This window comes from Haliotis rufescens, unplaced genomic scaffold, assembly GCF_023055435.1.
Source record: "Haliotis rufescens isolate VD_foot unplaced genomic scaffold, xgHalRufe1.0.p SCAF_41, whole genome shotgun sequence".
In the NCBI taxonomy this organism is placed as follows: domain Eukaryota; kingdom Metazoa; phylum Mollusca; class Gastropoda; order Lepetellida; family Haliotidae; genus Haliotis; species Haliotis rufescens.
In genome coordinates this window covers 1466354-1493608 of record NW_025964124.1, presented here as the reverse complement: position 1 = coordinate 1493608, position 27255 = coordinate 1466354, and the positions used below count along the sequence as shown (strand labels likewise).

The 27255-nt window shown below is 48.9% G+C and overlaps 1 protein-coding gene across 1 annotated transcript; it reads left to right on the top strand.

Moving 5' to 3' along the window:
* Nucleotides 1-1394: 1394 nt before the first annotated feature.
* Nucleotides 1395-24953, top strand: LOC124119915. The gene is made up of 8 exons (XM_046482584.2): nucleotides 1395-1473; nucleotides 3269-3545; nucleotides 19855-20140; nucleotides 20350-20910; nucleotides 21126-21253; nucleotides 21764-22013; nucleotides 22395-22478; nucleotides 24313-24953. The coding sequence occupies exons 2-8, from the start codon at nucleotides 3300-3302 to the stop codon at nucleotides 24891-24893; spliced, it is 2136 nt and encodes a 711-aa protein (XP_046338540.2). The 5' UTR covers nucleotides 1395-1473; nucleotides 3269-3299; the 3' UTR covers nucleotides 24894-24953.
* The last annotated feature ends 2302 nt before the right edge of the window (nucleotides 24954-27255 follow it).

Genomic DNA, 27255 nt, shown 5'->3' with positions numbered 1-27255 from the left:
TAGCCTCATTGCTGTACCACTTACTTCCTCCCTGATCTATAGCCTCATTGCCGTAACACTTACTTCATCACTGATCCATAGCCTCATTGCTGTACCCCTTACTTCATCACTGATCTATAGCCTCATTGCTGTACCCCTTACTTCCTCCCTGATCTATAGCCTCATTGCTGTACCACTTACTTCATCACTGATCTATAGCCTCATTGCTGTATCCCTTTCCTCCTCGCTAATCTATAGCCTCATTGCTGTACCCCTTACTTCCTCCCTGATCTATAGCCTCATTGCCGTAACACTTACTTCATCACTGATCTATAGCCTCATTGCTGTATCCCTTTCCTCCTCGCTAATCTATAGCCTCATTGCTGTACCCCTTACTTCCTCCCTGATCTATAGCCTCATTGCCGTAACACTTACTTCCTCACTGATCTATAGCCTCATTGCTGTATCCCTTACTTCCTCACTGATCTATAGCCTCATTGCCGTAACACTTACTTCCTCCCTGATCTATAGCCTCATTGCCGTAACACTTACTTCCTCACTGATCTATAGCCTCATTGCTGTATCCCTTACTTCCTCACTGATCTATAGCCTCATTGCCGTAACACTTACTTCCTCACTGATCTATAGCCTCATTGCCGTAACACTTACTTCCTCACAGATCTATAGCCTCATTGCTGTATCCCTTAATCACTTACTGAACTATAACCTCCTTACTATACACGTACGTCCTCATTGATGTACTGTGAACTTGCATAATATCTTACTTCCTCCCCTATCTATTGCCATAGCACGAGGTGTACAGTGCTGAAATTATAGATTAGGGGGATTTCAGGTTATACAGTCAGAAGTTGAGAGTGGATGCAAGATGGACTGTACACACCTCTATACATCCGCCGTTTCTATCATGTACAACATGACACCGTTCATGCCCTTTTGTTTGGTGCTTTAGGAAGGCAACTTTAATTCCACACACAAACGGAAAACAAATTCGAATTTGGGTTCTTTCAGATTTTTTTTCAGTTACTGCGTGTGGATATCGTGTTGACCAATCTGCAATATTACATATGACTTGTTTCCTTTCTGGTTGTTTTCGTTTCTACTCTGGACAGAATGAGCATCCTAAACTGTATTGCTTGTTTAACAATCGCATAGCTGATGAAATACATGCATCCTGTTGTATTTCCCAAGTACCTGAAAAGTGTTAGGAGAGGTGTCAGTCCATAGGTGCACCTGTTGCTGTGATGTGCACTCGGATGTGTTGTCTCATATTACTGTGTGACACTCATTAAACTGTGAACATAACTATCCATGTGTATCTCTATACAGAACAAGTGTTACATCACAGTGTGAATACACGTAATCGATAGCCTACATCCTTGTCACACTTCTAAATTGATGGCACACCATCAGACTATAAAATATCCATGTCTTTTGTCCCACAGTTCATCTGGCATCAGGAACACGTCACGCAAGGTAAGTTCCACCAGTGTCCTTGTCGCAAACATGCTGAGGTACGATTCCCGGCCTCGTCATACCAAAAGACGTTAAAAGATGGTACTTGTTGTTACCCTGTCTGGCGCTCGGCTATAAACAGCGGAAGACAAGGACTGGTCGGCTCGGAGTCAGAATACTGTGTCTGAGTGGGGTATTCATGTTAAACTGCGGCATGGTATCTCAGTGGGCTAGCACAATAAATCGGCATTAGTCCGGACTAATACAAGCAGCCACACACACACATGTGCATGCACGTCGCTATATAAGTGCAATAATCTTTGACGCAATATTATACCGAATTTCACCTCACCTCCCGCGGGGCGTATATCTCATTGTCCCCTGGTGTATTTAAGAACAAAACAACGGGTGAAGGTTGTTTATCGTTTAATAAAACACTGCAAGCAGAATAAACCACGAGGGAAGCATGTGGTTTATTCTCCCTGCAGTGTGTTATCAAGCAGAATAAACCACGAGGGGAGCATGTGGTTTATTCTCCCTGCAGTGTGTTATCAAGCAGAATAAACCACGAGGGGAGCATGTGGTATATTCTCCCTGAAGTTTTTTATCGTAAGATAAACGACGACCAGGAGTCGTTCATTCCTTAGATGATATATCAACATTATTTACAGTCTCTGATGATAAAAATATTTACCCGTATTTTCATAATGATGACTCCGACCTCGGAAATATTGGACAAGTTCATTGTATGCGCATGTGGATAATTCCTGCATACCCTCACAATCCTCACGTAGATTATCTCTACTTTTAATCTCAATACACATCTCTTCTGCGTTTATTTGCGTTGCCCAGCTACATCCAAGGGTAACAACTCACTAGACACGTCCCTCTCAAAATGGATGTCGTTCAATGTACAACGTCAGCATATTGCCAGTGCATGTTCGAATTTCCAGAAATAACATAATGATAGAACAATGTTTTAACGTGAAAAAAACACACACTTCGTTCCTCATTGTTCTTTTGGATTAATCGCGTTGTTGTCTTATGTGTGTAGATCGTATATGTTATGACAATGCGCCTGTAATCAAGGATGTGCCTTAATGCCCACAAGTGGTATTGATATGAAGTCGACTTAAAGTCTGTGTGAATGTGATGTGCTTTGATATGCCAGTTGCCAGTTCTACTATCTGTGGATGTTACTGGATGCCGTCCCGAACTTGCCGACAAATCGTGTCATCGTAACCATGTTCACAATATCAACCACAGACTCGATTATGTACAGACCGACGTCATACAGCTGCACTATTGCCGAATGCAGCATAAAACAACAAACGCGCCCAAACATTCCAGCCATATGTATAATTTGAAATGCGATTGGAAAGATTTCAGCTCACTTTAATGATTAAAACCCCACATCAGACCGCGAGAAAGAGATAGAGCGACAAAGCGAGAAAGCGATGTCTCCTCTCGGCCACCATACGCGCCCAAAATGGTTGATTTTGCATCCCCAGCAAGTACAATTGATGAGCCATTCTCGTCGCATATTGTAGGGTCCGGAGGCCAAATGCTAGGTAACGGGGTTTTAAGCGCACAGGGGGTCATTGTTTTATCTTATGTAGGTATCTGCCCAAGTCTACGAGCCCCTTAAGGCTAGTTAGTGGGCGTAGTCATCTCTCGTACCTGTCTGTAGCTATCTGCCAGGCGACCGCATTGATCTATACTCTGTAGAATCTCATGTGATTTAATTTACCTCTAAACCTAATACCGCAATAGTTCCTCAACACCCAGGTACAGTATGTATATATTCCACCTGCAGAAGCGGTCTAGTGAACCAACAGTGAAGAAGAATGCTGATGTATCTACTTTGGGCGCTGTTCCTGCCTTGCGCTCTGGGGACTGGAGGGGGCGTGGACTTGACCATGTCCTCAGGAGCTTCCGGCACCGCTGTCGTCAAGGCTGTCGTTGACAGGATCAGGTCCAACTGCATCCTCGGGGACGACCGTCTGTTCCTGCGACGTCTGGCCTACGTGGAGACAAAAGACGGAACAGATACCAAGACATACAGATCTGGGTATAACGGGGGCATCTGGCAGGTAGGATCATCGACAAGGCTTGATTCTAGTAAGAGTAAGGTTGAAAAAATCAACGATGTTTGTATACCGTCCTGTATATTGATGTATATTTCCATGATTTCCACTGTCGTAATTGTTCATATTCAGCCACATTATGCCTTTGTATTAAGTTTCTCGAATGACAGTACATAAATGAATTAACACTCTTGAAATGACCGCTTGACAATACCTGCATGTCCGATGGCTACTTAGTGGTAGGCGTGTCCGATAGGGACGGTATGGGCTTCCGATGGCTTCTCAGTGGTAGGCTTGTCCGCAAGGGACGGTAGGAGTTTCCGATGGCTTCTCAGTGGTAGGATGTGTCCGCTACGGCGGTAAGGGTTTCTCATGGATACTCCGCTAGGGACGGTATGGGTTTCCCATGGGTACTCAGTGGTAGGCGTGTCCGCTAAGGACGGAAGAGGGTTTCCGATGGCTTCTCCGTGGTAGGCATGTCCGCTAGGGATGGTTTGGGTTTCTGATGGCTTCTCATTGGTAGGCGTGTCCGCTAGGGACGGTAGTTTTTCTCATGGCTACTCATTGGTAGTCGTGTCTGCTAGGGACGGAAGGGTTTTTCATGGTTTCAGGGTGGTAGGCGTGTCTGCTAGGGCGGTAAGGGTTTCTCATGGCTTCTCAGTGGTAGGATGTGTCCGCTACGCGGGAGGAGTTTCCGATGGCTTCTCAGTGGTAGGATGTGTCCGCTACGGCGGTTAGGGTTTCTTATGGTTACTCAGTGATGGGCGTGTCCGCTAGGGACGGTAGGGGTTTCCAATGGCTTCTCAATGGTGGGCGTGTCCGGTAGGGACGCTAGGAGTTTCCGACTGCTACTTAGTGGTAGGCGTATTCGATAGGGACGGTAGGGGCTTCCGATGGCGTCTCAGTGGTAGGCGTGTCCGCTAGGGACGGTAGGGGTTTCCCATGGGTACTCAGTGGTAGGCGTGTCCGTTAGGGACGGTAGAGGGTTTCCGATGGCTTCTCCGTGGTAGGCATGTCCGCTAGGGATGGTTGGGGTTTCTGATGGCTTCTCAGTGGTAGGCGTGTCTGCTAGGGACGGTAGTTTTTCTCATGGCTACTCAGTGGTAGTCGTGTCCGCTAGGGACAGAAGGGTTTTTCATGGTTTCAGGGTGGTGGGCGTGTCCGCTAGGGACGGTAAGGGTTTCCAATGGCTTCTCAGTTGAAGGCGTGTCCGATAGGGACGGTAGGGGCTTCCGATGGCTTCTCAGTGGTAGGCGTGTCCGCTAGGGACGGTAGGGGTTTCCGATGGGTACTCAGTGGTAGGCGTGTCTGCTAGGTACGGTAAGAGTTTCTCATGGTTACTCAGTGGTCGGCGTGCCCGCTAGGGACGGTAGAGGGTTTCCGATGGCTTCTCCGTGGTAGGCATGTCCGCTAGGGATGGTTGGGGTTTCTGATGGCTTCTCAGTGGTAGGCGTGTCCGCTAGGGACGGTAGTTTTTCTCATGGCTACTCATTGGTAGTCGTGTCCGCTCGGGACGGAAGGGTTTTTCATGGTTTCTTGGTGGTGGGCGTGTCCGCTAGGGACGGTAGAGGTTTCCGACGGCTTCTCAGTGGTAGGCGTGTTCGCTTGGGAGGGAAAGTATTTCCGATGGCTTCTAAGGACGGTACAGGGGTTTCCCGATGTCTTCTCAGAGGTAGTCGTGTCCATTACGGCGGTAAGGGTTTCCAATGGCTTCTCAGTTGTAGGATGTGTCTGCTACTGCGGTAAGGGTTTCTCATGGCTACTCAGTGATGGGGGTGTCCGCTAGGGACGGTAGGGGTTTCCAATGGCTTCTCAGTGGTGGGCGTGTCCGGTAGGGACGCTAGGGGTTTCCGATGGCTACTTAGTGGTAGGCATGTCCGCTAGGGATGGTTGGGGTTTCTGATGGCTTCTCAGTGGTAGGCGTGTCCGCCAGGGACGGTAGTTTTTTCTCATGGCTACTCATTGGTAGTCGTGTCCGCTAAGGACGGAAGGGTTTTTCATGGTTTCTCGGTGGTGGGCGTGTCCGCTAGGGACGGTAGGGGTATCCGATGGCTTCTCAGTGGTAGGCGTGTCCGCAAGGGACGGTAGGGGCTTCCGATGGCTTCTCAGTGGTAGGCGTGTCCGCTAGGGACGGTAGGGGGTTCCCATGGGTACACATTGGTAGGCGTGTCTGCTAGATACGGTAAGAGTTTCTCATGGCTTCTCAGTGGTGGGCGTGTCCGCTAGGGACGGTAGAAGGTTTCCGATGGCTTCTCCGTAGTAGGCATGTCCGCTACGGCAGTAAGGGTTTCTCATGGCTTCTCAGTAGTAGGCGTGTCCACTAGGGACGGTAGGGGTATCCGATGGCTTCTCAGTGGTGGGCGTGTCCGCTAGGGACGGTAGGGGTTTCCGATGGCTTCTCAGTGGTTGGCGTGAAATGTCTTCTCAGAGGTAGGCGTGTCCGTTACGGCGGTAAGGGTTACCGTCCGGTAGGGAGGCTAGGGGTTTCCGATGGCTAGTTAGTGGTAGGCGTGTCCGATAGGGACAGTAGGGGTTTCCGATGGTTTCTCAGTTGTAGGCATGTCCGCTAGGGGCGGTTAGGATTTCCGATGTCTTCTCAGCGGTAGGCGTGTCCGTTACGGCGGTAAGGGTTTCCGGTGGCTTCTGAGTGGTAGTGTGTGTCCGCTACGGCGGTTAGGGTTTCTCATGGCTCCTCAGTTGTGTGCGTATCCGCTAGGGACGGTAGGGGTTTCAGATGCCTTCTAAGTGGTAGGCGTGTCCGCTAGGGGCGGTAGGGGGTTTCAGATGGTTTCTCAGTGGTAGGCGTGTACACTGGGGACGGTAAGGGTTTTCGATGGCTTCTCAGTTGTAGGCATGTCCATTAGGGACGGTAGGGGTTTCAGATGGCTTCTCACTAGTATGCATTTCAGTATTTCCGATGGCTCCTCAGTTGTAGGCGTGTCCGATAGGGACGGTAGGTGTTTCCGATGGCTTCTCAGCATTAGGCATGTCCGCTACGGCGGTAAGGGTTTGTCATGGCTACTCAGTGGAAGGCGTGTCCGCTGGGGACGGTAGGGGTTTCCGATGGCTTCTCTGTGGTAGGCGTGTCCGCTACGGCGGTATGGGTTTCTCATGGGTTCTTAGTGGTGGGCGTGTCCGCTAGGGGGGTAGGGGTTTCCGATGACGTCTCAATGGTAGGCGTATGCGCTATGGACGGTACGAGTTTACGATCGCTTCTCAGTGGTACGTGTTTCCGCAACGGCAGTAAGGGTTTCTCATGGCTTCTCAGTATTTGGCGTGAACGCTAGTGACGGTAGGGGTTTCCGACGGGTACTCAGTGGTAGGCGTGTCTGCTAGGTACGGTAAGAGTTTCTCATGGCTACTCAGTGGTGGGCGTGTCCGCTAGGGACGGTAGTTTTTCTCATGGCTACTCATTGGTAGTCGTGTCCGCTCGGGACGGAAGGGTTTTTCATGGTTTCTTGGTGGTGGGCGTGTCCGCTAGGGACGGTAGAGGTTTCCGACGGCTTCTCAGTGGTAGGCGTGTTCGCTTGGGAGGGAAAGTATTTCCGATGGCTTCTAAGGACGGTACAGGGGTTTCCCGATGTCTTCTCAGAGGTAGTCGTGTCCATTACGGCGGTAAGGGTTTCCAATGGCTTCTCAGTTGTAGGATGTGTCTGCTACTGCGGTAAGGGTTTCTCATGGCTACTCAGTGGTGGGCGTGCCTGCTAGGGACGGTAAAGGGTTTCCGATGGCTTCTCCTTGGTGGGCGTGTCCGGTAGGGACGCTAGGGGTTTCCGATGGCTACTTAGTGGTAGGCATGTCCGCTAGGGATGGTTGGGGTTTCTGATGGCTTCTCAGTGGTAGGCGTGTCCGCTACGGCGGTATGGGTTTCTCATGGGTTCTTAGTGGTGGGCGTGTCCGCTAGGGGGGTAGGGGTTTCCCATGGCTTCTCAGTATTTGGCGTGTCCATTAGGGACGGTAGGGGTTTCCGATGGCTTCTCAGTGGTATGCATTTTAGGATTTCCGATGGCTTGTCAGTTGTAGGCATGTCCGATAGGGACGGAAGGGGTTTCCGATGGTTTCTCAGTGGTGGGCGTGTCCGATATAGACGGTAGGGGTTTCCCAATGCTTCTCAGTGGAAGGCTTGTCTGCTTGGGATGGTAGGTGTTTCCGATGGCGGTGGGGGTTTCAGATGGCTTCTCAGTGGTAGGCGTGTCAACTAGGGACGGAAGGGGTTTCCGATGGCTTTTCAGTGGAGGGCGTGTCCGCTAGGGACGGTGGGGGTTTCCGATGGCTTCTCAGTGGTAGGTGTGTCCGCTACGGCGGTATGGGTTCCTCATGGGTGCTGAGTGGTGGGCGTGTCCGATAGGGACAGTAGGGGTTTCCGATGGTTTCTCAGTTGTAGGCATGTCCGCTAGGGGCGGTTAGGATTTCCGATGTCTTCTCAGCGGTAGGCGTGTCCGTTACGGCGGTAAGGGTTTCCGGTGGCTTCTGAGTGGTAGTGTGTGTCCGCTACGGCGGTTAGGGTTTCTCATGGCTCCTCAGTTGTGTGCGTATCCGCTAGGGACGGTAGGGGTTTCCGATGCCTTCTAAGTGGTAGGCGTGTCCGCTAGGGGCGGTAGGGGGTTTCAGATGGTTTCTCAGTGGTAGGCGTGTACACTGGGGACGGTAAGGGTTTTCGATGGCTTCTCAGTTGTAGGCATGTCCATTAGGGACGGTAGGGGTTTCAGATGGCTTCTCACTAGTATGCATTTCAGTATTTCCGATGGCTCCTCAGTTGTAGGCGTGTCCGATAGGGACGGTAGGTGTTTCCGATGGCTTCTCAGCATTAGGCATGTCCGCTACGGCGGTAAGGGTTTGTCATGGCTACTCAGTGGAAGGCGTGTCCGCTGGGGACGGTAGGGGTTTCCGATGGCTTCTCTGTGGTAGGCGTGTCCGCTACGGCGGTATGGGTTTCTCATGGGTTCTTAGTGGTGGGCGTGTCCGCTAGGGGGGTAGGGGTTTCCGATGACGTCTCAATGGTAGGCGTATGCGCTATGGACGGTACGAGTTTACGATCGCTTCTCAGTGGTACGTGTTTCCGCTACGGCAGTAAGGGTTTCTCATGGCTTCTCAGTATTTGGCGTGAACGCTAGTGACGCTAGGGGTTTCCGACGGGTACTCAGTGGTAGGCGTGTCTGCTAGGTACGGTAAGAGTTTCTCATGGCTACTCAGTGGTGGGCGTGCCCGCTAGGGACGGTAAAGGGTTTCCGATGGCTTCTCCTTGGTGGGCGTGTCCGGTAGGGACGCTAGGGGTTTCCGATGGCTACTTAGTGGTAGGCATGTCCGCTAGGGATGGTTGGGGTTTCTGATGGCTTCTCAGTGGTAGGCGTGTCCGCTACGGCGGTATGGGTTTCTCATGGGTTCTTAGTGGTGGGCGTGTCCGCTAGGGGGGTAGGGGTTTCCCATGGCTTCTCAGTATTTGGCGTGAACGCTAGGGACGGTAGGGGTTTCCGATGGCTTCACAGTGGTAGGCGTGTTCGCTAGGGACGGTAGATGTTTCGGTGGCTTCTCAGTCTACATGTGTCTTCTATGGCGGTTAGGGTTTCTCATGTCTTATCAGTGGTAGGCGTGTCCATTAGGGACGGTAGGGGTTTCCGATGGCTTCTCAGTGGTATGCATTTCAGGATTTCCGATGGCTTGTCAGTTGTAGGCATGTCCGATAGGGACGGAAGGGGTTTCCGATGGTTTTTCAGTGGTGGGCGTGTCCGATATAGACGGTAGGGGTTTCCAAATGCTTCTCAGTGGAAGGCTTGTCTGCTTGGGATGGTAGGTGTTTCCGATGGCGGTGGGGGTTTCAGATGGCTTCTCAGTGGTAGGCGTGTCAACTAGGGACGGAAGGGGTTTCCGATGGCTTTTCAGTGGAGGGCGTGTCCGCTAGGGACGGTGGGGGTTTCCGATGGCTTCTCAGTGGTAGGTGTGTCCGCTACGGCGGTATGGGTTCCTCATGGGTGCTTAGTGGTGGGCGTGTCCGCTAGGGACGGTACGGGTTTCCGATGGCTTCTCAGTGGTAGGCGTGTCCGCTACGGCGGTATGGGTTTCTCATGGGTTCTTAGTGGTGGACGTGTCCGCTAGGGGGGTAGGGGTTTCCGATGGCGTCTCAATGGTAGGCGTATCCGCTACGGACGGTACGAGTTTACGATCGCTTCTCAGTGGTACGTGTTTTCGCTACGGCAGTAAGGGTTTCTCATGGCGTCTCAGTATTTGGCGTGAACGCTAGGGACGGTAGGGGTTTCCGATGGCTTCACAGTGGTAGGCGTGTCCGCTAGGGACGGTAGATGTTTCCGGTGGCTTCTCAGTCTACATGTGTCTGCTATGGCGGTAGGGGTTTCTCATGTCTTATCAGTGGTAGGCGTGTGCACTAGGGGCGGTAGGGGTTTGCGATGGCTTCTCAGTGGTAGGCATGTCCATTAGGGACGGTAGGGGTTTCCGATGGCTTTTCAGAGGTATGCATTTCAGGATTTCCGATGGCTTGTCAGTTGTAGGCGTGTCCGATAGTGACGATAGGGGTTTCCGATGGTTTCTCAGTGGTGGGCGTGTCTGACATAGACGGTAGGGGTTTCCCAATGCTTCTCAGTGGAAGGCTTGTCTGCTTGGGATGGTAGGTGTTTCCGATGGCGGTGGGGGTTTCAGATGGCTTCTCAGTGGTAGGCATGTCCGCTAGGGACGGAAGGGGTTTCCGATGGCTTCTCAGTGGTAGGCGTGTCCGCTAGGGACGGTGGGGGTTTGCGATGGCTTCTCAGTGGTAGGTGTGTCCACTACGGCGGTATGGGTTCCTCATGGGTGCTTAGTGGTGGGCGTGTCCGCTAGGGACGGTACGGGTTTCCGATGGCTTCTCAGTGGTAGGCGTGTCCGCTACGATTGTATGGGTTTCTCATGGGTTCTTAGTGGTGGACGTGTCCGCAAGGGGGGTAGGGGTTTCCGATGGCATCTCAATGGTAGGCGTATCCACTATGGACGGTACGGGTTTACGATCGCTTCTCAGTGGTACGTGTTTCCGCTACGGCAGTAAGGGTTTCTCATGGCTTCTCAGTAGTGGGCATGAACGCTAGGGACGGTAGGGGTTTCCGTTGGCTTCACAGTGGTAGGCGTGTCCGCTAGGGACGGTAGATCTTTCCGGTGGCTTCTCAGTCTACATGTGTCAGCTATGGCGGTAGGGGTTTCTCATGTCTTATCAGTGGTAGGCGTGTCCACTAGGGGCGGTAGGGGTTTGCGATGACTTCTCAGTGGCAGGCATGTCCATTAGGGACGGTAGGGGTTTCCGATGGCTTCTCAGAGGTATGCATTTCAGGATTTCCGATGGCTTGTCAGCTGTAGGCGTGTCCGATAGGGACGGTAGGGGTTTCCGATGGTTTCTCAGTGGTGGGCGTGTCCGATATAGACGGTAGGGGTTTCCAAATGCTTCTCAGTGGAAGGCTTGTCTGCTTGGGATGGTAGGTGTTTCTGATGGCGGTGGGGGTTTCAGATGGCTTCTCAGTGGTGGGCATGTCCGCTAGGGACGGAAGGGGTTTCCGATGGCTTCTCAGTGGTAGGCGTGTCCGCTAGGGACGGTGGGGGTATCCGATGGCTTCTCAGTGGTAGGTGTGTCCGCTTCTGCGGTATGGGTTCCTCATGGGTGCTTAGTCGTGGGCGTGTCCGCTAGGGACGGTACAGGTTTCCGATGGCTTCTCAGTGATAGGCGTGTCCGCTACGGTGGTATGGGTTCCTCATGGGTGCTTAGTGGTGGGCGTGTCCGCTAGGGACGGTACGGGTTTCGATGGCTTCTCAGTGGTGGGCATGTCCGCTAGGGACGGTGGGGGTTTCTGATGGCTTCTCAGTGGTAGGTGTGTCTGCTACGGCGGTATGTGTTCCTCATGGCTACTTAGTGGTGGGCGTGTCCGCTAGGGACGGTAGGGGTTTCCGATGGCTCCCCAGTGGTACTTTTTTCAGCTACGGCAGTAACGGTTTCTCATAGCTTCTCAGTAGTGGTCGTGAACGCTAGGGACGGTTTGTGTTTCCGATGGCTTCTCAGTGGTAGGTATTTCCATTAGGGACGGTAGGGGTTTCCGATAGCTTGTCACTGGTATGCATTTCAGGATTTCCGATGGCTCTTCAGTTGTAGGCATGTCCGCTAGGGGCGGTTAGGATTTCCGATGTCTTCTCAGCGGTAGGCGTGTCCGTTACGGCGGTAAGGGTTTCCGATGGCTTCTCAGTGGTAGTGTGTGTCCGCTACGGCGGTTAGGGTTTCTGATGGCTCCTCAGCTGTGTGCGTATCCGCTAGGTAAGGTAGAGGGTTCCCGATGGCTTCTTCGTGGTAGGCACATCTGATAGGGACGGTAGGGGTTTCCGATGGCTTCTCGGTGGTAGGCACCTCCGATAGGGACGGTAGGGGTTTCCGATGGCTTCTCAGTGGTAGGCGTGTCCGCTAGGGACTGTAGGGGTTACCGATAGCTTCTCAGTCTTCGTGTGTCCGCTATGGCAGTAAGGGTTTGTCATGGCTACTCAGTAGTGGGCTTGAACGCTAGGGACGGTAGGGGTTTCCGATGCCTTCTAAGTGGTAGGCATGTCCGGTAGGGGCGGTAGGGGTTTCAGATGGTTTTTCTCAGTGGTAGGCGTGTATACTGGGGACGGTAAGGGTTTCCGATGGCTTCTCAGTTGTAGGCGTGTCAACGGTAGGGGTTTCAGATGGCTTCTCACTGGTATGCATTTCAGTATTTCCTATGGCTCCTCAGTTGTAGACGTGTCCGATAGGGACGGAAGGGGTACGGGTTTCCGATGGCTTCTCAATGATGGGCGTGTCCGCTAGGGACGGTGGGGGTTTCTGATGGCTTCTCAGTGGTAGGTGTGTACGCTACGGCGGTATGGGTTCCTCTTGGGTACTTAGTGGTGGGCGTGTCCGCTAGGGACGGTAGGGGTTTCCGATGGCTCCCCAGTGGTACGTTTTTCCGCTACGGCAGTAACGGTTTCTCATGGCTACTCAGTAGTGGTCGTGAACGCTAGGGACGGTTTGTGTTTCCGATGGCTTCTCAGTGGTAGGTATGTCCATTAGCGACGGTAGGGGTTTCCGATAGCTTGTCACTGGTATGCATTTCAGGATTTCCGATGGCTCTTCAGTTGTAGGCATGTCCGCTAGGGGCGGTTAGGATTTCCGATGTCTTCTCAGCGGTAGGCGTGTCCGTTACGGCGGTAAGGGTTTTCGGTGGCTTCTCAGTGGTAGTGTGGGTCCGTTACGGCAGTAAGGTTTCTCATGGCTACTCTGTAGTGGGCGTGAACGCTAGGGACGGAAGGCGTTTCCGATGCCTTCTAAGTGGTAGGCGTGTCCGCTAGGGGCGGTAGGGGTTTCAGATCGTTTCTCAGTGGTAGGCGTGTCCACTGGGGACGGTAGGGGTTTCCGATGGCTTCTCAGTCTTCGTGTGTCCGCTATGGCTGTAAGGGTTTGTCATGGCACCTAAGTGGTAAGCGTGTCCGCTAGGCACGCTAAGGGTTTCTCATGGCTTCTCAGTGGTAGGCGTGTCCACTGGGGACAGTAGGGGTTTCCGATGTCTTCTCAGTTGTAGGCATGTCCGCTAGGGGCGGTTAGGATTTCCGATGTCTTCTCAGCGGTAGGCGTGTCCGTTACGGCGGTAAGTGTTTCCGATGGCTTCTCAGTGGTAGGATGTGTCCGCTACGGCGGTTAGGGTTTCTCATGGCTCCTCAGTTGTGTGCGTATATGCTAGGTAAGGTAGAGGGTTCCCGATGGCTTCTCCGTGGTAGGCACATCTGATAGGGACGGTAGGGGTTTCCGATGGCTTCTCGGTGGTAGGCACCTCCGGTTGGGACGGTAGGGGTTTCCGATGGCTTCTCAGTGGTAGGCGTGTCCGCTACGGACTGTAGGGGTTACCGATGGCTTCTCAGTCTTCGTGTGTCTGCTATGGCAGTAAGGGTTTGTCATGGCTACTCAGTAGTGGGCGTGAAAGCTAGGGACGGTAGGGGTTTCCGATTCCTTCTAAGTGGTGGGCGTGTCAGCTAGGGGCGGTAGGGGTTTCAGATGGTTCCTCAGTGGTAGGCGTGTACACTGGGGACGGTAAGGGTTTCCGATGGCTTCTCAGTTGTAGGCGTGTCGACGGTAGGGGTTTCAGATGGCTTCTCACTGGTATGCATTTCAGTATTTCCGATGGCTCCTCAGTTGTAGGCGTGTCCGATAGGGACGGAAGGTGTTTCCGATGGCTTCTCAGCAGTAGGCATGTCCGCTACGGCGGTAAGGGTTTGTCATGGCTACTCAGTGGTAGGCGTGTCCGCTGGGGACTGTAGGGGTTTCCGATAGCTTCTCAGTGGTAGGCGTGTCCGCTACGGCGGTATGGGTTTCTCATGGCTACTCTGTAGTGGGCGTGAACGCTAGGGACGGTTGGGGTTTCCGATGCCTTCTAAGTTGTAGGCGTGTCCGCTAGGGGCGGTAGGGGTTTCAGATCGTTTCTCAGTGGTAGGCGTGTCCACTGGGGACGGTAGGGGTTTCCGATGGCTTCTCAGTCTTCGTGTGTCCGCTATGGCTGTAAGGGTTTGTCATGGCACCTAAGTGGTAAGCGTGTCCGCTAGGCACGGTAAGGGTTTCTCATGGCTTCTCAGTGGTAGGCGTGTCCACTGGGGACAGTAGGGGTTTCCGCTGGCTTCTCAGTTGTAGGCATGTCCGCTAGGGGCGGTTAGGATTTCCGATGTCTTCTCAGCGGTAGGCGTGTTCGTTACGGCGGTAAGGGTTTCCGATGGCTTCTCAGTGGTAGTGTGTGTCCGCTTCGGCGGTAAGGGTTTGTCATGGCTACTCAGTGGTAGGCGTGTCCGCTGGGGACTGTAGGGGTTTCCGATGGCTTCTCAGTGGTAGGCGTGTCCGCTACGGCGGTATGGGTTTCTCATGGGTTCTTAGTGGTGGGCGTGTCCGCTAGGGGGGTAGGGGTTTCCAATGGCGTCTCAATGGTAGGCATATCCGCTATGGATGGTACGGGTTTACGATCGCTTCTCAGTGGTAAGCATGTCCGCTACGGCAGTAAGGGTTTCTCATGGCTTCCCAGTATTTGGCGTGAACGCTAGGGACGGTAGGGGTTTCCGATGGCTTCACAGTGGTAGGCGTGTCCGCTAGGGACGGTAGATGTTTCCGGTGGCTTCTCAGTCTACATGTGTCTGCTATGGCGGTAGGGGTTTCTCATGTCTTATCTGTGGTAGGCGTGTCCACTAGGGGCGGTAGGGGTTTGCGATGGCTTCTCAGTGGTAGGCATGTCCATAAGGGACGGTAGGGGTTTCCGATGGCTTCTCAGTGGTATGCATTTCAGGATTTCCGATGGGTTGTCAGTTGAAGGCGTGTCCGATAGGGACGGTAGAGGTTTCCGATGGTTTCTCAGTGGTGGGCGTGTCCGATATAGACGGTAGGGGTTTCCGAACGCTTTTCAGAGGTATGCATTTCAGGATTTCCGATGGCTTGTCAGTTGTAGGCGTGTCCGATAGTGACGATAGGGGTTTCCGATGGTTTCTCAGTGGTGGGCGTGTCTGATATAGACGGTAGGGGTTTCCCAATGCTTCTCAGTGGAAGGCTTGTCTGCTTGGGATGGTAGGTGTTTCCGATGGCGGTGGGGGTTTCAGATGGCTTCTCAGTGGTGGGCGTGTCCGCTAGGGACGGAAGGGGTTTCCGATGGCTTCTCATTGGTGGGCGTGTCCGCTAGGGACGGTGGGGGTTTCTGATGGCTTCTCAGTGGTAGGTGTGTCCGCTACGGCGGTATGGGTTCCTCATGGGTACTTAGTGGTGGGCGTGTCCGCTAGGGACGGTAGGGGTTTCTCATGGCTCCCCAGTGGTACGTTTTTCCGCTACGGCAGTAACGGTTTCTCATGACTACTCAGTAGTGGTCGTGAACGCTAGGGACGGTTTGTGTTTCCGATGGCTTCTCAGTGGTAGGTATGTCCATTAGCGACGGTAGGGGTTTCCGATAGCTTGTCACTGGTATGCATTTCAGGATTTCCGATGGCTCTTCAGTTGTAGGCGTGTCCGATAGGGACGGTAGGGGTTTCCGATGGCTTCTCAGTGGTAGGCCTCTCTGCTTCAGCGGTATGGGTGTCTCATGGGTTCTTAGTGGTGGGCGTGTCCGCTAGGGACGGTAGGAGTTTCAGATGGCGTCTCAATGGAAGGCGAATGCGCCTCGGACGGTATGGGTTTACAATGGCTTATCAGTCTTCATGGGATGCCTTCTTAGTGGTAGGCGTGTCCGCTAGGGGCGGTAGGGGTTTCAGATGGTTTCTCAGGGGTAGGCGTGTCCACTGGGGACGGTTGGGGTTTCCAATGGCTTCTCAGTCTTCGTGTGTCCGCTATGGCTGTAAGGGTTTGTCATGGCACCTAAGTGGTAAGCGTGTCCGCTAGGCACGGTAAGGGTTTCTCATGGCTTATCAGTGGTAGGCGTGCCCACTTGGGACAGTAGGGGTTTCCGATGTCTTCTCAGTTGTAGGCGTGTCCGCTAGGGGTGGTAGGGGTTTGCGATGGCTTCTCAGCGGTAGGCGTGTCCATTAGGGACGGTAGGGGTTTCCGATAGCTTGTCACTGGTATGCATTTCAGGATTTCCGATGGCTCTTCAGTTGTAGGCGTGTCCGATAGGGACGGTAGGGGTTTCCGATGGCTTCTCAGTGGTAGGCCTCTCTGCTTCAGCGGTATGGGTGTCTCATGGGTTCTTAGTGGTGGGCGTGTCCGCTAGGGACGGTAGGAGTTTCGGATGGCGTCTCAATGGAAGGTGAATGCGCCTCGGACGGTACGGGTTTACAATGGCTTCTCAGTGGTACGTGTTTCCGCTACGGCAGTAAGGGTTTCTCATGGCTACTCAGTAGTGTGTGTGAACGCTAGGGACGGTAGGGGTTTCCGATGCCTTCTAAGTGGTAGGCGTGTCCGCTAGGGGCGGTAGGGGTTTCAGATGGTTTCTCAGTGGTAGGCGTGTCCACTGGAGACGGTTGGGGTTTCCGGTGGCTTCTCAGTCTTCGTGTGTCCGCTATGGCTGTAAGGCTTTGTCATGGCTCCTAAGTGGTAAGCGTGTCCGCTAGGCACGGTATGGGTTTCTCATGGCTTCTCAGTGGTAGGCGTGTCCACTGGGGACAGTAGGTGTTTCCGATGGCTTCTCAGTTGTAGGCATGTCCACTAGGGACGGTTAGGATTTCCGATGTCTTCTCAGCGGTAGGCGTGTCCGTTACGGCGGTAAGGGTTTCCGGTGGCTTCTCAGTGTTAGTGTGTGTCCGCTAAGGCGGTTAGGGTTTCTCATGGCTCCTCAGTTGTGTGCGTATCCGCTAGGTAAGGTAGAGGGTTCCCGATGGCTTCTTCGTGGTAGGCACATCTGATAGGGACAATAGGGTTTCCGATGGCTTCTCCGTGGTAGGCACCTCCGATAGGGACAGTAGGGGTTTCCGATGGCTTCTCAGTTGTAGGCATGTCCACTAGGGACGGTTAGGATTTCCGATGTCTTCTCAGCGGTAGGCGTGTCCGTTACGGCGGTAAGGGTTTCCGGTGGCTTCTCAGTGTTAGTGTGTGTCCGCTAAGGCGGTTAGGGTTTCTCATGGCTCCTCAGTTGTGTGCGTATCCGCTAGGTAAGGTAGAGGGTTCCCGATGGCTTCTTCGTGGTAGGCACATCTGATAGGGACAATAGGGTTTCCGATGGCTTCTCCGTGGTAGGCACCTCCGATAGGGACAGTAGGGGTTTCCGATGGCTTCTCAGTGGTAGGCGTGTCCGCTAGGGACTGTAGGGGTTACCGATGGCTTCTCAGTCTTGGTGTGTCCGCTATGGCAGTAAGGGTTTCCGATGCCTTCTAAGTGGTAGGCGTGTCCGCTAGGGGCGGTAGGGGTTTCAGATGGTTTCTAAGTGGTAGGCGTGTACACTGGGGACGGTAAAGGTTTCCGATGGCTTCTCAGTTGTAGGCGTGTCCATTAGGGACGGTAGGGGTTTCAGATGGCTTCTCACTGGTAGGCATTTCAGTATTTCCGATGGCTCCTCAGTTGTAAGCGTGTCCGATAGGGACGGTAGGTGTTTCGGATGGCTTCTCGGGTTTACAATGGCTTCTCAGTGGTACGTGTTTCCGCTGCGGCAGTAAGGGTTTCTCATGGCTACTCAGTAGTGGGCGTGAACGCTAGGGACGGTAGGGGTTTCCAATGCCTTCTAAGTGGTAGGCGTGTCCGCTAGGGGTGGTAGGGGTTTCAGATGGTTTCTCAGTGGTAGGCGTGTCCACTGGGGACGGTTGGGGTTTCCGATGGCTTCTCAGTCTTCGTGTGTCCGCTATGGCTGTAAGGGTTTGTCATGGCTACTCAGTGGTAGGCGTGTCCGCTCTATGTAGGGGTTTCTCATGGCTAATAAGTGGCGGGCTTTTCCGCAAGGGTTTCAAATGGGTAATAAGTGGCGGGCTTTTCCGCAAGGCACTTTAGGGATTATTGATGGCCACTCAGTGGTTGGTGTTTTACCTGGGGTGTATGAGATTTCTCATGGCTGCTCAGTGGTGGGTGTGTCCGCTATGGACGATAGGATTTTCTCATGTCTACCCACGGGTGGGTGTGTCTACTAGGGACGGTAGGGGTTTCTCACAGTAATGATTAAAACTGTATCCTTGATTCAGAACCTGTATGAAATCCAGCCTGTGCTTCTCAGTGGTGGGCATTCAGCTACTCTACATTTCATGCCTACTCAGTGGTCGGTGTGTTCGCAATGGATGGTTGGGGTTTATCATGGCTGCTCAGTTGTGAGCGTGTCTACAGGGGACGGTAGGGGTTTTCCGTGGTTACTCTGTAATGGGCGTGTCCACTAGGGACAATGTGGATTTTTCATGGCTACTCAGTTGTGGGCATGTCCGCTAGGGACGTTATTCAATTAGGACATTCTCAAGGCCAATCAGTTGTGGGCGTGTCGTCTGGGGGGTGGTAGGGGTTTCTCAATGCTACTAAGTTGAAAAAGTTTGAAGAATGATGTTGGATGATAAGTAAAATCTCACCCCCGTATCTTTTAATATCAAATATATCAACACCCCTTGATAAAAGGGGAAACCCGTGGTGAAATATTGGATATAAAAAACAACACCCGGGTGAGATTCTCTATTTCTCATAATGTGTCCTTGTGGGCTTTTGACACCCTCTATTCATATGACCATTCTGAAATCTTTCCTGCTTGGATTTGTATGCCATCTAAACGTGATTGTTACGCAATCTGGTGGACGACCTTCTTTGGGGATTTTATTGCCACAAATTTTCACAGTTTTATTTGTTCAGTTAGAGTCCTACAACACCACAGTTTTCAAGGACATTGATCAGGTTATCCACGATTATCATCTCATTAATCCTTGTATCCATGCCTAGTTGTGTTTCATCTAATGAAATATCCTGTGGTAACCTCTGGATCGATGCTGAAGGATGGGCCTGCTGAAGGGTGACAGCGAATGGGTTTGAGAGTTTGGTTAACTCAGGATGTTGGTGGTCCAGCTTCAGCCGCCAATATCTTTGATGGATCATCCACTTTACTGCAGACTTGTGCTCTTGCAAACGTTGATGTTTCTTCACCTGTTGGTAGATTGAAGAGAATAGTCTTATTTAGATTCTTGGGGTCCAGGTGAATGGTTTTTCCCTCTCATGTGAACGACCACCAGTGGCATGACCGACTTCGTTAGATCTTTGACTTCAAAGCCTTCATGTGATTGAATTATTTCTCAAGTGGATATCTTACTGAGTAGGGGATTTGCTTCATGGTTCTACAACTGGCGTAACACTTTCCTTCAGTGTGATGTAGAGGCATCCCAGCCCACAAAACACTTCCAAATGTAGGTCGAAAATCTCGTCACTTCATATTGCCTCTTGACAAGAGCTAGTCTCTCGAGGTCTTGTAACCAACAAACTGCTTGTTATTCTTCACAGTTATGACGAAAGTGGAGGAGTATGTCTGGTCCTAGTTCTACTTCAGCATGGCCTTGTTCCTGGACCTTGTTCGCTTCTGTAAGATGTCACTTTGATGCCGGAATACTGCAGCTCTTTGCCATTGTACTCAAGATGTTTATGTTTGCACCGGGATCCAGTTTGGTTGAAATGTCCTGAATTTTTAATTCGCATTTTTAGAAGTTGGTTAGCAAAATCAACATACTTTATGGATGACAAGTTCTTTGCTCTTTTAAGATGTGACGATTTGGTATGCTTGACAATCGTATAAGGATCTGTACCGAATCATCGCATCATATTAGAATATAGAAGTCATCGATACAATATCTTGTTTAAACCAATACTATTAATATATGTATCATTTTACAGTGTAACTTTGTTACTGTTCTAGATGTATTACACATGCTTTCCGTGATACAGATTGATGAAAGCAAGTTCCTGGAGACGAAGACCTGCCCCTCGTCCATAGTGGCTGAGTGTAACAAAGCTAAATTAGCCTTCAACATCGACTGGCGCACCACATCCTGGTCAGACCTGAGGAAGCCTCTGTACTCCGGGCTGGCAGCAGCTCTTTACATAAAGAAGTATCACAGCAGCAGCCCTCCCGGTGACGTCACCAGTCAAGCCTCGTTCTGGGCCTCAAAGCTGAGACCGAGTGGCAGCCATTCTGGATTCGTTACTAAAGCCAGAGCAATGAAAGGAATTGGTATGCTGTTAACTTATTATATGGTTTTATTAAATTCGACATGAAGGACTCCGTTCTGCAAAGCTTCCGTAGCACTAAGGTGATCACAACTCTCATACTTTAACATAGACTTTCAACATTCGTAGCTAAGATTACTTTTTGGAACAGGCCCCAGATGTTTACAGACTAAACATGCAGAACATTTCATTGATACATTTGTGTTTCACCAGATTGCAAGACTCAGCTTGACCTTGCATTCATCCTGGACGGTTCTGGGAGCGTATCAAGAAGTGACTTTAATCACATGATCAAGTTTGTGGAAAATGTGACGAAAAAACTAAACATATCGGAAGATGAAGTAAAAGGGTCTACTGTTGAATATGCTTCCTCAGTGGGAGATGATATTCAATTCAAAGACTTTGCATCCAAAAGCAGCTTGGTGTCTGCCATAGGTAAAATCAGAAAGAGTGGCGGTGGCACCAACACAGCTGCAGCCATCCTCCACACTGTCAACGTCCTGTTCAGACCGGCAGCAGGTGCGCGGCCAGATGCCAAGCGTGTAGCGATCCTTATGACTGACGGCAGGTCAAACAGTAAAATAAATACAATCAACGCTGCTAAGAAGGCTAGAGGTGCAGGTATTACCATGATATCTGTCGGTATAGGAAACGCTGATGTGGCTGAATTGAGGGGCGTGGCCACAGATCCTTACTGTACCCACGTGATAATGCTCAACAGCTTCAGGGAGATTGACAGTCTCCTCTACCAACTGAAGGAAAGTTCCTGTGGAGGTAGGTAGTTCTTTAAAAACAATATGACAGAATTAGGAACAGTGTACTAACAAAATCTAACAAAAGCTTTAACTAGGCCAGCAATAAATCAATACTCCAAAACGTATGAGGGGAAAGTGTGTCTGCCAGCATGATTCCCTTTTTTCATATTTTGAAACGACAGACGTAATACATTGCAACCACTCAATGTTTAATAGTAATATTGGTTTCCTCAGCCCTGACTGCAGTGAAGAAGAACAAGACCATCAACACACAACTACCTGTTAACGAGACTGTGGAGGACGCATTTGAATTTACGGACGATAACACTACAACTCCCGACCCAGGCAAAGAAAAAGCAGTGGTAAGTAGCAGCGACTGTGGACCGTCCCATACAGTTCGACAATTAGAAGTCAGCCGGAAGTCGGTTCTTCATAGCCTAACCTGATGCCATCGTCAGTGCGTACATCTTATCATACTAAACTACCCTGCTGTGAAATTCCCGAGAGTGTAAACTTTCAGACAGATAATCAAATGTGGTCGTTTATCAGGGGACTCTAAACCCAAGGCTGTGGTGGCAGCAATGACCTCAGCGGTGATAAGCCCCCTCATTGCTTGAGTCGTTGGTTAAGGGACTACACCAAAGTGGTCAAATGTATTGACGGGTGATGGAAATTATTGTCTACAAACACATGTAATGTTGACGATGATTTCATAGTTAAGTTTGATAGCTCTGTTCTTCAGCAACTGTCTTGTTCACCCACATCATATTCTGCAAACTGTCAGTACCGTTTCGTTCACCTGGCTTAATGACAACTTCATAATCTATGTTTTCACATGCCCCTAGTAACTCGCCCTTATTGTTACTACACAGGTGGGCGAGGTGGTGTGTGGCACTCTCAAAATGTACGCTTCCTACAACATTCCTCGTCCTGGCCCCGCCTTCTATGACGTCAAAGAGACTGCAAGTGATAACAAACCTGGCGTCATCTTCTTTAACAAGACGATGAAGGGGAGACAACTGTACATTACTGTCATTGGAACTCGGCTGTCTGTATCAGTTGCCCAGTTTGCTTCCTGTGTCAACGCCAGTTTCAGCGTGCGGATTTCCCAGCAACCAACAAGTGGGTCACCTTCAGGGTTAGACAAGGACACTAGTCTGTTAGTCTGGGACCAAAGGGACAAGATCTTCTCCACCAAAATCTAGATATTTTACATAAACCATCAGTCCGAAATGAACAACGGGATATTTGGGTTTTACAAACGTTATCAGCTCCTGAGTAGCGGAAGTAACCTGATTTGACACATGGAATAAGATATATTTTTAAAGACACAATCGCCTCTACCTGCGTTGTAGGCATTCTGCATTGTTTGCCAGAGGGATTAGTGTCTAAATGTCTTTATAGACTTCGTCGGGTAGTTAATGGTCTTCTGCAAATGACAATGCCCTGAAATATAGAGTTACCTTTATAGCAATATTTCTCTACATTTTTTTGTCCCTACAGAGGCCCAGATAATCTGTAAGGAAGGCGGGAAGGAAAGGCCGTGCTCCAAGAAGGACATGGAGGACAACGGATACAGCTGTGATGGTGCGTTTTTATTAAATTTTGGATGTTTACACAAATCATCTAACGTTTAGCAGGTGGTACATATGACTCATATTTCTCTTCATAGATAAAGCAATCAGCTCATGCCGCATTTACTCATAATTATTATGTTGATTCTTATGACTTTGTTTCAGCTCCCATTTGAGTGATATATCTTCACATAACTTAGTATATAACTCAGTATGTAACTTAAAATATAACTCAGTATACAACTCAGTATAAAATAAATACATAACTCAGTACATAACTCAATATATAACTCAGTATATAACTCAGTATATAACTCAGTATGTAACTCAGTATATAACTCAGTATGTAACTCAGTATGTAAATTAGTATATAACTCAGTATGTAACTCAGTATGTAAATTAGTACATGTCTCAGTATATAACTCAGTATATAACTCAGTATATAACTCAGTATGTAACTCAGTATATAACTCAGTATGTAACTCAGTATGTAAATTAGTACATGTCTCAGTATATAACTCAGTATATAACTCAATATGTAACTCAGTAAATAACTCAGTATATAACTCAGTATATAACTCAGTATATAACTCAATATGTAACTCAGTAAATAACTCAGTATGTAACTCAGTATGTAACTAGCATATAACTCAGTATGTAACTCAGTATATAACTCAGTATCTAACTCAAAATGTAACTCATCGTTTAACTTAGCATATAATTCAGGATATATCTCAGTATATAACTCAGTATATACCTCAGTATGTAACTCAGTATGTAACTCAGTAACTCAGTACATAACTCAGTACATAACTCAGTACATAACTCAGAACATAACTCAGTACATAACTCAGTATATAGCTCAAAATATAACTCAGTATATAACTCAGTATATAACTCGGTATGTAACTCAGTATGTAACTCAGTATTTAACTCAGTACATAACTCAGTATATATATATCAGTATATATATCAGTACATAACTCAGTAAATAACTCAGTATATAACTCAGTATGCAACTCAGTATGTAACTTAGCATATAACTCAGTATGTAACTCAGTATATAACTCAGTATATAACTCAGTATATAACTCAGTATGTAACTCAGTATGTAACTTAGCATATAACTCAGTATGTAACTTAGTATAAAACTCAGTATATAACTCAGCATAAAACTCAGTATGTATCTCAGTATATAACTCAGTATATTACTTAGTATGTAACTCAGTATATAACTCAGTATATAACTCAGTATGTAACTCAGTATGTAACTCAGTATATAGCTCAAAATATAACTTAGTATATAACTCAGTATATAACTCAGTAAATAACTCAGTACATAACTCAGTACATAACTCAGTATATAGCTCAGAATATAACTTAGTATATAACTCAGTATGTAACTCAGTATATAACTCAGTATTTAGCTCAGTATATAACACAGTATATAACTCAGTAAATGACTCAGCATATAACTCAATATATAACTCAACATATAACACAGTGTTGAACTCAAAATATAACTCAGTATATATATATCAGTACGTAACGCAAGTACATAACTCAATATATAACTCTGTATATAACTCAGTAAATAACTTAGTATATAACTCAGTATATAACTCAGTATATAACTCAATATATAACTCAATATATAACTCAGTGTGTAACTCAATGAGATGACATCGTTAATGATACTTCTTGTCTGTGTAGGAGGGATATTTACAAGAGTTTATGTGTTTCAGATACATTCTACAATGTTACCAACCTTTGTTCATCACATGACGTCGTTAATGGTACTTCTTGTCTGTGTAGAAGGGATATTTACAAGAGTTTATGTGTTTCAGATACATTCTACAATGTTACCAACCCTTGTTCCCCTGGCAACGCCTGTGACCACGCCCACACCTCTGACTCCACCAAGTTCATCCGGTGCGACCTCAAGGGCAACATGTACGTCACCCAATGTCCCGGCAAAGCCCACTACAACCCTGACACAATCAGCTGTGGGTCGGAACCAGTCGAGGGAGGGATCTCCTGCAATGTCACCAATCCATGCACTCCTGCAAATATTGCCAAGCATCGATTCGACTTCCCCTACCCGCCAAACCCGTCCAGGTACATCCGGTGTGATGCATTTGGGAAACTGTGGATGAGGGATTGTCCCAGTGGCACAGTGTGGGATGACGCCAGGAGATCGTGTACTGGCCAATCTGGGGTGAAACCATCCGCCCTCGGAACCTCCACCCCCTCCATCTCCCAAGTCACCCCTGTCTCCACCGGCTGCAACGGCAACAACAACGGCGCACTGCTCCCCCACGCTGACCCAAATAAGTACATCCTCTGCAACCACGGTACGGAGGTGGTGATGTCCTGTCCTCCGTCACTCAAGTTTGACGTCAGCATCAAGCGCTGCAACTATGGCTAGCGGCGGCACTGTACCGGCACGTGTCACGTACTGAACGAAATAAAATGACAGTGGCAACCAGTGCATTGTTGTGTATGTCCCATAGAGTTATTTCCCCTTGTCTGTCATTGCTTCTACAGTTTCATTCCCGTATCAGTTTCACAAGTTAAATAAACGGAATGGACAAATGGTGAGTGAGTGAGTGAGTGAGTGAGTGAGTGAGTGAGTGAGTGAGTGAGTGAGTGAGGTTTTACGCCGCTTTTAGTAATGATGCAGCAATACCATGGCGGGGGACACCAGAAGTGGGCTTCACACGTTGTACCCATGTGAGGAATCGAATCCCGAGTGACAAGTGAACGCTTCCACCACTGGGCTACCCGACTGCCCCTTGCTACCTCAATCTGTTTTAACTCATATAAACTTGAAACTAGAAACTAATTTAGAACAATAAATGGGCCCCACTTCCTGGATCACATCTATGTTTCAACATATCTCACTTGCAGCAAATAGGCACGTATACACAAGCATATTAATGTGCATGGGTTTTGATATAGTACCGGTATCGGCAAGGACTACAAAAAGACTGAGATGCACACTCTCGCGGAAAAGAAACTACTCGAAGTAAAATATGGCATTAGCACCAGGATGGTGTAGGTTGTCCGTTATTCGATCACACCACCACACCACAATACAACATTATTATCATACCACCATACCACCACACCACCACACCACAATACAACATTATTATCATTCCAACATTGGCATAAGCATGGTGGAGGTTGTCCGTTCTTCGATCATACCACCACACCAGCACACCACGATACAACATTATTATCATACCACCATACCACCACACCACCACACCACAATACAACATTATTATCTTTCCAACATAAGCATAAGGATGGTGTAGGTTGTCCGTTATTTGATCATACCACCACACCACCACACCACGATACAACATTATTATCATACCACCATACCACCACACCACCACACCACAATACAACATTATCATCATACCACCACGACACCACACCACCACACCACCACACCACCACACCACAATTCAACATTATTATCATTCCAACATAAGCATACGGATGATGTAGGATGTCCGTTAGTCGATCATACCAACACACCACCACACCACCACACCACAATACAACATTATTATCATTCAACCACACCACAATACAACATAATTATCATTCAACCACACCACAATACAACATTATTATCATTCAAACACACCACAATACAACATTATTATTCCACCACACCACAATACAACATTATTATCATTCCACCACACCACAATACAACATTATTATTCCACCACACCACAATACAACATTATTATCATTCTACCAAACCACAATACAACATTATTATTCCACCACACCACAATACAACATTATTATTCCACCACACCACAATACAATATTATTATCATTCCACCACACCACAATACAACATTATTATTCCACCACACCACAATACAACATTATTATCATTCCACCACACCACAATACACATTATTATTCCACCACACCACAATACAACATTATTATCATTCTACCAAACCACAATACAACATTATTATTCCACCACACCACAATACAACATTATTATCATTCCTACATAAGCATAAGGGTGGTGTAGGTTGTCCGTTATTCGATCATACCACCACACCACCACAACACAATACAACATTACTACCACACCACCACACCACAATACAAGATTATTATCACCACCATACCACCACACCACCACACCACAATACAACATTATTATCATTCCAACATAAGCATAAGGGTGGCGTAGGTTGTCCGTTATTCGATCATACCACCACACCACAACACCACAATACAACCTTATTATCATTCAACCACACCACAATACAACATTATTATCATTCCAACACACCACAATACAACATTATTATCATTCCAACACACCACAATACAACAGTATTATTCCACCACACCGCCATACAACATTATTATCATTCCAACATAAGCATAAGGATGGTGCAGGTTGTCCGTTATTCGATCATACCACCCCACCACAATACAACATTATTATCATTCAACCACACCGCAATACAACATTATTATCATTCGAACACACCACAATACAACATTTTTATTCCACCACACCGCAATATAACATTATTATCATTCCAACATAAGCATAAGGATGGTGCAAGTTGTCCGTTATTCGATCATACCACCACACCACCACACCAGAATACTAATACCACCACACCACACCACAATACAACATTACTACCACACCACAATACATAAGCATGGTGGAGCTTGTCCATATTCGATCAAGCAATTAGCTGACGGCCCTCCTCAATCTGTGACGT

What these genes read in the sequence shown, in the direction of transcription:
- LOC124119915 (XM_046482584.2), top strand. Translation starts at nt 3,300, where the DNA reads ATGCTGATGTATCTACTTTGGGCGCTGTTCCTGCCTTGCGCTCTGGGG. An exon ending in GATTTCCCAGCAACCAACAA is followed by an intron (nt 22,014 to 22,394) that starts GTGGGTCACCTT and finishes TTGTCCCTACAG; the next exon opens with AGGCCCAGATAATCTGTAAG. An exon ending in CAACGGATACAGCTGTGATG is followed by an intron (nt 22,479 to 24,312) that starts GTGCGTTTTTAT and finishes TATGTGTTTCAG; the next exon opens with ATACATTCTACAATGTTACC.